The sequence below is a fragment of the Pteropus alecto genome, unplaced genomic scaffold, assembly GCF_000325575.1.
Source record: "Pteropus alecto unplaced genomic scaffold, ASM32557v1 scaffold40, whole genome shotgun sequence".
Classification (NCBI taxonomy): domain Eukaryota; kingdom Metazoa; phylum Chordata; class Mammalia; order Chiroptera; family Pteropodidae; genus Pteropus; species Pteropus alecto.
In genome coordinates, this window is record NW_006431919.1 from 3026006 (window position 1) to 3035811 (window position 9806).

Here is a 9806-nt window from a genome sequence, read left to right on the forward strand (position 1 = left end):
TATTGTCTTCAATATTTTCCAAATATCTATTGAGGCAAATAGCATTTTCTTAAATTTAGATGAAATAAACGATGTTTTTAAGATGTATATACGTGCATAAATACGTGCAGCACAATCTTTCCACATTAGGTTTTGATGGGGTTTTATTCTAAGCCTACCAATCCATAAAGAAGTTGACAATTCTTATATTCTATTTATGTGATTTTATGGGAAAATAAGATATACTTTAATATAAGCACAATGAGACTTACTTGTGCTGCTGTGCTATTTAAATGGACTTTTTTGAACTAGTTTGCATACCTGACCATCTTTCCATGTACTTGTTAATGGAGGACATTTATGTGTTCAGAATTTGAAACAAAAACAACCGTGAAAGCATAGATGATTTGTAAGCTGCTGATTCTTTATAATAGCTTTGCCTTTATCTTGGATAGTTGGTAGCACATTGGCACTGTGTGTAATTCTGCTCACTTTGACTCTTACAGCCCATCATGTTCAGAGGTGAGGTCCGTCTGAATGTGGAAGAGAAGAAGACTCGAGCTGCCCGAGAAGGGGACCGGCGAGATAACCGCCTACGGGGACCCGGAGGCCCTCGAGGTGGGCTGGGTGGTGGAATGAGAGGCCCTCCCCGTGGTGGCATGGTGCAGAAACCAGGATTTGGAGTGGGAAGGGGAGTTGCTCCAAGGCAGTGAATTTTTCTTCACTGATCTTCATGCAGCAGTGCAAACCCCACTCCTGCAGAATGGTGAATTTCTTCATCCACCTTTTGGTATCTTGCAGTATGACCTTGGTCTCATAAAACTGCTTACGTTTGTACAATTTTACTTTTTGTGTTAATGGTGTGTGTTCCCTTCCCCTCCCTCCCTTCCCCTCCCCTCACATTTTAGTCTTTCACTTCCAATTTTGTGGAATGATATTTTAGGAAAAATGGATTTTTAAAGAAGAAAAAAAAAAAAGACTGATTTCCTTGCTTTACTTTGCATATACAGACTGGATTTTTTTTTTTAACAGCCATTTCCCAAAGGAATGTGTCTCACTTATTACTGACATTGGGATATTTCTTACTTATTTTCTACGTGTTTCAAAAGTCTTTGAGAAATACAGGATTTGATAAATATTTCGAAGGCAGGAAAAAACCCTGATTGTTCTTTGAGAGTCATGACTACCTTCTGGTGTGGAGAAACTGCCATTGGAAAAATTGACAGTTTTGATTTTCACTGGTATGGTTAAAAACTGAATAAAAGGTGTTAGTAGAGTTTTTTCTTTGATATGTGATCACAAAACAATTCTAAAACCTGTTTTTACCATTGAAATTTAAATTGTGAGATAGGTTTTAAATGTCTAGAATATAACTGATATGCTTTTCTTGAATTGTTAGGTTTTTTTGAAGTAGTTTTTTTCATGTTTAATTTGTATTTGTAAAAAAAAAAGCTAAAAAACAAAACAAAACTACCCTTCCCCCAATCTGAATAATTCAAAACCAGAGCAAAACTGTGTGCCTTCTATTTATCTCTGATTCCAGTCTTGGCGATTGTTTAAAGAAAAAATAATAAAACGTCTAGATTTGTTTTTTCAGGTTCAGAGTATGTTGGGAATTGTAGAATCCCTCTTTCAACCTTGTACGTCTTCTGTTTATTTGTTATGCCTTATTCTGAAATTGAGTCTCAAACTGGAATGCCTTTGAGGATAGATGCTTCTATAGAGGTCCTTTGACCTAAGTAGTTCAGCATTTGTATTGTTTTATTTTGATATCTGTTCAGAATTCTAATCATAGCCCATGAGGAGGAATGTGATTTTAATATTGGATTTTGCTGATGTGCTTGAGTGTCTGCTAGTTTTCTTCCTTTAAATCATAGCCATATGGTAAATTTTATATTTTATTATGGTTCTCTTTTATTGATGGACATGCAGTGGGTGATTCTTGGAAATGGCCAATTTTTATTAAAATATTTCTGGAAGAAAATTTAATCTGGCAATATAGACTAATGCTCGTTTTACATAGTATGTTGTTTGTTGAGTGCTGTGTGTGAGGTGGGTGAAGGTTTTGTTTACACATTTGTAAAGCAAGGCTTTGTATGATTGCTTGTCATTACTAATTGAAGGGCAACGAGGTTGTCAGATTTAACTTATTTATTTTCTTCTTAACAGTGTTCATCTTTAGGACTGTTGTTTGAGGACAGTATATGAGTAGGAATAGGAATGTTTTGTTTTGCTGTTACTGGGAAACTAGGTTTGCTTAAGGGTGTAGTCTTAAACTAAAATGAAGTTTGATGTTATCAGTTGGTCCGCAGTACCTCAAATATTTGAAAATTGGCAACATCTCCTTCAAAGAAAGAGACTTATATAATGGAGTCACATGGCTGTTTTGGGAGTCAGTTTAAGTAATTATTTGGTAACCAATTAATTTGTCTCAGGCTAGTGATAATTGGAAGAAATTCAGCTTGTACTTCTGTAGCTTATATTAAGCTTGTGGTGGAAAAAAAACAGCCTGAGTTATTTTTGGAGTATTAAGATCATAAATTATGGATAACCTAGAAATCATTTTTCAGAAGTGAATACTAAAACATACATTTCAAAATAGGAATTTTTCCTACTCAGGGGTTTAAGGGCACCAACTAGATGCAGTGATATTCAACTTGAGCTGGTTATTCTATCCTAGAGGACATTTGGAAATGTGTGGTATTGGAGGGGAGACACTGCGTCTGGGCATTTAGTGGGTGGGGACCAGCAGTGCCAAATGTTCTGTGAAAATGAATCAATGCGATGAGAATAGGAATGGTCTCTACTCCTCTAATTGGTGATGGGCGGAGTGGTGGGTTAGAACAACTGGAGTAGAAGACTTACTCTTTTGAAATAAAGCCACAGATAAATAAAATAGACAAATTAGCAAGTAGAAAGCTCTTTCAGGAATTATAATATCTACTGCAAGTAATAATCTCATTTTCCTTCATTTGTACCAATCGTGTGGTTTTAAGAAATGTTGGAGAGGTAGTAGCAATGTGTAGATGCTGCTTTGTAACTTGCACAGAATTACTGCATAATCTCGGAAAACAAAAGTTTGCTTCAGTAATTTCACTTCATTGGAGTTGGGATGATTGTAGAGTTTTGGACTTTCTAAATAGGATTTAGCATCATGGTTAACACTATTAAGAATCCCGATATTGTTTACATTATTGCTGATGCATAAACGTGATACCATAGAGATACATGTATTCACACAGGTAGAAAGTGAAATTAAATATGGAAAGATTTTTCTATAGGCAGCATCAGCTCATCACAGTCAACCTTTTTTAAGATTTTAAAATACAATTTCTCATATGTAGGAATGGCCCAATGTACAGTTATTTTCCACTGAGCTTAACACTCACCACCCATTTTTTTTAACCTCGTATCTTATTAGGTAAAATTAATTTGGTTCAGTGGGTCTTAGTTCTTTATGATCTCTTGAAAATATATAGATCTTGGGACTTAAAAAATACTTTTGCTTTTATGTTGAGGTTGGGCTTTACTTTTGTATTCCTGCATTCTCAACTTTTGAGCTATTGAATGAGTAGGTTACTGCCACAGTGTTAGTTGTAGTTGAATTGCACTTTAGCTTTAGGTTATAAAATTAATTTTCACAACGACTCTGTGGATTAGGTGCTATTTCCTTCAAAGTAGATAAAGAAGAAACTACATCAGAGCAGTTACTTGACTAGGCCTCCAAGCCATTCATGTAGCAAGGAGCAGCAGACTGGCCTCTAGAACTGATGCTTTTTCTCTAGAACCAAAATGCCTACCTATTTACATTTGAACAACATTAAGATAATAGGACATGATCATAATAATTACTACAGCATAGAGACCCAGTCTACAAAATATTCATAACAAAGTTAGCATTTCTGTTCTCTATTTCTTTTAGGGTAAACAAAATAAGTAAACATTGATTTTTATAGGGCTTCTTTTGATTTGCAGACTATATGGTAACACAATAACTTGTTCTTAGATTATTTTTTTGTTTGTTAATACATGTAGCACAATCTTGGATTCTGTATGTGGATGATATTTTTATAGCATAATCAAGGTGAGTTTGTAGCAGTTGTGTTTTGTGCTTATAACTGCCATTCTCTGATTCTTTCCTTCATCTCTATTTGAAAATCCTTGTAGAGTTTATGATTTAGTAGAAAACGTGGCACTTTATAGAAAGAAATTTGTTAGAATCTATATGGAAATAACCTTTCTGTGAGGTTTAAATTTGTAGACCATTGTTTATGCTGAGTGGCCTGTTTTATGTAAATGGTTGCATTTGTCAAACCTACTGATCTAAAGATATCTTTTATATTGAAATTTATTTTTGTGCTACTTAAAAGAATCTCTGCGGGAACTGCATACAAATGACCTTTTAGTTCAGCAATTTTGAACCTTGTAAAAGAAGCGACTTCAACATTTGTTTGAATATGGGGTTCTAGCTAACTGCCTAATGTACCAAAAATGGGCAGTAGACAGTTAAAGGTAGTCTTCCATAAATGTTTTAGAAACCTTAAAGAATGTATTAGAAACTTAACAGTGTCTTGTGTGGGATGAGGTTGTAGATTAATGTTGCTGATAAAGTAATGGCCATGTGGCACTAGATAATAAGGATTTCTGGTTTTAAGGTAGTAACACCTTTTGGGATCTGTATTTGTGTACTGTGATAATTAGGTTCTGAGGACCATATGTAGGCTCGTGAACTCTTATTAGACTATATGAAAGGAGAAATGGCAGCACATGTTAGATAAAACTTATATTTACATCTTTTTTAGTGACTATGTATCCAGCACAGGATAATGCTGAAATTAGACTGCTTTGCTCATGCTTTCATGAAACAGTCTCTCTCTCATCATGGCCTAAGTAGTTTATTAAAGGTGACCTAAAACAGCCAGTTTTAGTTTTGAATTATCACTAATGTAGGGCTTAGAATCAAGGTTTTTCGCTTTTTGATTATATCATTTGTTTAGAAAACCTTGGACAGTCTCCCCTCCTCCAATTTCCACTTGAACTTGGTAACTTTTTTAGTTCCCTGTGAGAAAAAAATAGGATTGGAAATCAGTTCCATTGTTACTTCCATGAACCACATGAACTGGCCAACTACAGAAATCCATACATGTTCAGTACTTTGAAATGTGGCCAGTGTCACAGATTATAAAGGGACTTATGTCCATTCAATGTGTCTTAGTTTCTGAAAAAATAAAGTTAAGGAATGTTTACCAAAAATTCACTGTGAATTATTTTAACAAGTATTTTTCATAAACCCACTTATGGGAAGTTTGCCTGTACTTTTGGTAGTAATTACAGGGATGATTATATGTCATTTAATCTGGATATAAACAGTTTTAACTTGCTGTAATTAACCATTTTGGTTACTGATGCTTTTCTTAAGCTTTGATGTCACCTGTTCAACTTTGGATTTGGTTTAAATTCTTAACTGGTTTTGTGAAGAGTGTGAATATACACTGATTTGGCCCTTTAAATGAAGACATACCAAGAAGCTGGCATAAAGAAGTACGGAGAAGAAAAGGACTTCTTTTATTTTAAAGATTCAGTACACATTTAAGTAGAATATGTAGAACATGTCATGTTAAAAATAAATTCATGTAGGTAGATGTTCGCTTTTGAAGAAGAGTGGGGTGGAGGTGGAATTTAGCTAATGGCATAGGAATTATTTGATTTATATAGAAAAATCATAATTTTAAGTGAGAAACAACAATGTATTCTTAAAACTTCCTTCTCATTCTGTTGATTACCACAAAAGACAGGAGAGGCTCCTAGAATTCTTTGAATCATAGAAAGTTAGTGCTGGAAAGGACTAATGTGATTTATACAACCCCTTCAGTTTTTAAAGGCTAGATGGCTCAGAGAATTATTAGTACAGTCTCACATTGGCTTGTAGAAGTAACAAGGAGCACCTTCAGGCGTTACCAGTCTGCCCTAGGTTCACTGTAGGAAGCCAGAGCTGTTAAAGGTCTGGATGTGGGGAAAAAAGGGAAGGAGCCACATTTTATATGCTTACCCAGTTGCTTCTATAGCTCAGTTTTCATTACCGGGTTTTCTCTGTTTTCTTAGAACTGTCTTAATGCCCATTTCTACCAGGGCCTGTTGTCTAAGGACATTAACTTGTGCTCCCCTCAGGGATGGGTTTACTACTAGCTGTCAGAAAGCTATTGGGTATCCTAATGTGTTAATAGCTGAAACTCAGCTGTAATTTTCTCCTGAATCGGTCAGCATTTTGCAATCTGTACATTGTGGTGCTTTCCCCACCTTGTATTGTTATAACTGTAAGCTCCTAAGGGGCAGCAAATTGGTCTTAGGCATGTACCCTGTTCAGTGTCTGGCAGTGCCATATATGCATCAGGGTCCTAATCTTCCTTTCCAGTAATTTTTCCCATTCTTCATGGAAGTGATGCTCCAGCCATGCTGAACTACTTCCGGTTCCTCTAATATGCCAGGCATTGCTGACTCCGTGGCTTCGAGTGCCTTCTTTCTTCCCTGAAGATAGACAAACGTCTGCATCCCCCTTCTACCCCTAGTCCCGTACCATCAAAGTCATTTATTTGAAGACCTAGTTCAAGAGCTAATTTTTTTTCATAAGAGAGGAGATTTGCAACAGGAGTGGAGAACCCCTTTTTGGGGATTGATCCGGCCAGAATTTGAAGTAAGGAACAAATTCATTCTCATCTTCTTCCCTTCTACATTGTCCCTCCTATTTGAGATTCTGTCCCAATCTTCATTTAAAACAACGAAGTGTGTTCCTAGAGCTTATAACTTACCCCTTCAACCTAAGATTAGAATGACCCGTATCTGTTTTACTACCTTATTTAGACCATAAGCTCCTAGAGGACAAGGACTGGGGTATTAATCCCTGTATTCCCCCAGAAGGTACAGTGGCTTGTATGAAAGAGTCCTTAAATGATGATTCATTGAGTTGAGTAAATTGGTGTATTTGTTTTCATTCTCACAAGGGAGGCTTACCTAGAGATAGGACTTAATTGAATACATTTTAGGCACTATGACATTTCATAGTAGAGGGGATTGCTGGAAAGTTTGAGGAGTGGGCAGAGGAGGGGGAGGAAGGTCACTAGTCATTTCGAGGTACTTCCATCCCTGATCTGAGTAATTAGTGTATCCTGGGCACTTTGTTTTTATGCAGAAGAATTTTATGTGCCAATTTTCATTTCTTTTCACAAACCGACTTCATTGTTCTCTCAGTTCATGTCATCACTCACGCCCCAAATCTTAAGTCATCTGCTTACCTTTTTCTTATTTCCCACATCCAGTCTCCGGCTAAGTCCTGTCAGTTCTACCTCAGCAGTCTTTCACATCTTTCTCCTCATCTAGATAATTTCAACGGCCTCTCAGCTTCCTTTATCTCTTCTTATCCCAGCCTCCATTAAATCCAATATTAGATTCATCTTACTGAAACATAGCTCTGACTATGTATCCCATGTATGTGTTCTATCACCCCTACTAGACTGTAAGCTCCTTAAGGGCAGGATCTATGTCTGAGTCATTTGTGTATCCCCCATCATGCATATCAATAAATATTTCTTGAATGAATAACATACAAGCCTTGTCAAGTGAAATTATGTTTTCCAGATTATATGGTAGGTTTCTGGGGTAATTGTAAGATTTCAAAAGTTCTCTCACATAAAGTTGGTTGAATAGTAACAACTGAATTAACCACAGAGAAAATTTCAGAAAACTTTATTTTTTTTTCCCATTGGAATCAGCATGAATATGTGTATATGGATGGTTCAATAAATATATTTTTATATACATGTATCACAGAAATTTTACATTCCATCTTCAAACTGCAGAAATAGAATTTTTTTTTACAAGCCAAAAAATAACTGCCATAACTTTTATGACTTCATGCAAAAAAGGGAGAAGAGTAAGGGCGGGGGGCGGGGGGGAGCGGGGATTGGTTGGTCAAGATTAAGAGTCCGTAAGAAGTAAAAATGTTTCATTAAGGAAGCGATTGCTTAACACGCTGCTTAAGGTGGTAGCCAAACAAATCCTTAACTGCAGCATTAAGGCCATACCAAGTTTATACATATGTACAATGAAATTTCCATATAAAAGACATACTATCACATTTTTTTCTGGGAAAGGATGAGGAGCTTTGAGAAATTCTGACCCAGATTTCTAGGCCAAGTAATTGTTTAAGATGTCCCCAGGCTACTTAGAACTCTCTTCTGATTTAGCCAGCTGTCAGTTACTTCTCTGTGGGCTTGTGTCTTTTGTAGTCTTTTAAGTGGAAGTATGAGTCATCTTGAACTTCTTCCATCATAGGTGATTAAGTACTTTGTAGCTTAACAAACACTTCCGAGCCCAATATATATTTTGTTTCTTCCCTAAAGTACTGGAATCACAGAATTGTAACTTTTAGTTGTTTTACTTGTAACAGAGTCCATAGCCAATGCTGCATTGTGACCTGAAGAATTACATGATACCCTTCTGTCCTTTGGGGTTAAAATAACTTTTTGAATAGTAATAGTATAATGAAGCTAGTGTGAGATTTCAGATAACTGTCCCTGGAGCTGTCGAAAGTTAACATTGAACTTTTAACCCCTTGTGTGTCATGACACATTTACGTTGACAGCTACCTTTTTGGAAAAAAAAGGAAATGTAAAATCACTTGAAGAAGAATTATAATGGGATTTACTCTTCTGTCTGAATCAAGTAACTTTTAAGACAAAGGGTAGGTCTTTTGTGCAAATATCTAAATGAGCGAAATGGGGAAAATTTGAAGGGTGAGTCCTTTGGAGATGACTTTCAGTTATGCAGAAGTCTAACTTTGGCAAGGTTGGGGCTAGACTCGAGACTGCACACTGGTCTGTTGGCAGAAACTGGCCCTTGTTAGTATATAATCTTGAATCAAAAGAAATGAAAAGTTACTAAGTCTAAGATAAATCATGTAAATAAAATACCCTTTTACCCAGTGACCAACTGAGCCTTTATTTGATAATGTTATAACTCATTTTGGAATGTTTTAAATCAATCTAATACTGCTTTTTCATTAATGTCTGTCTTAGCCAGCTCTGAGTTGGGTATCCCTAGTAGTCCTGTCCATCCCTGGCATGGCCTAGTTTCCAAATGTGGCTCCATTGTGTTCACAACTATTGCTGCAGGGTAGTTCAGTCCCCTCTCGTGGGTTCCCTGGGCCAGTCAAGTTTGAGAAGAGGTCTCCGGAAATGACCTTTTTAGGAGAGAGGACCAAATAATTTGTGATTTGGAAGCACTTGTGTATGAACATTTAGAAAGTGAGCAATCAGTGTCGTTTCCAGTCATGCGCCAGCCACTCTTCACCCAAATGACACGAGTTATTTACATTGCAGTAATGTACATCAGTTCTAGATAAGTGAGTTAGCCAACAGGTGGATTGTGACAATGAGATCCAGAGAATGAGACGTGGACACCCTTTGGCAACCTCACCTGGAGGGCTTAAAAGCATTAAAGATTTTGTCTTAGTTACTCTGTGGTTCACTTTGTACATTTTAAGTCTAATTATAGCAGTTGAAGATGTGTATTTTGTCTAGTTTTTCAGACTTAAAAGCCAGTGAGTTCCCCGCTATGTATGTCTACAAAGTAGAACTTGGCTGTTTAGCTTTTTTTTTTGTTTTAAGAATCTTGCACTATGTCTAATACACAAGAGTCACATTGGGTAGACATCTATGTCCAATAGACTAAATAGCAAGATGCACACTCCTTCGGGATTTAATTCACTCATTTTAACGATTGTTAGTGCTGAAATACTATGATGGATTAAGTATTGAAAAATTGAACCATTA

At 36.4% G+C, this 9806-nt stretch overlaps 1 protein-coding gene across 4 annotated transcripts in view; it reads left to right on the forward strand.

The window, feature by feature from the left end:
• G3BP1 (G3BP stress granule assembly factor 1) overlaps positions 1–7579 on the forward strand; it is a 35130-nt gene extending 27551 nt beyond the window's left edge. For all 4 annotated transcript variants that reach the window (XM_025043054.1, XM_025043055.1, XM_006906432.3 and 1 more), the window contains one exon: positions 486–7579. In XM_025043054.1, coding sequence (XP_024898822.1) covers positions 486–692 — 207 coding nt within the window. In that variant the 3' untranslated portion in view covers positions 693–7579. The remainder of the gene's footprint in view (positions 1–485) is intronic.
• The last annotated feature ends 2227 nt before the right edge of the window (positions 7580–9806 follow it).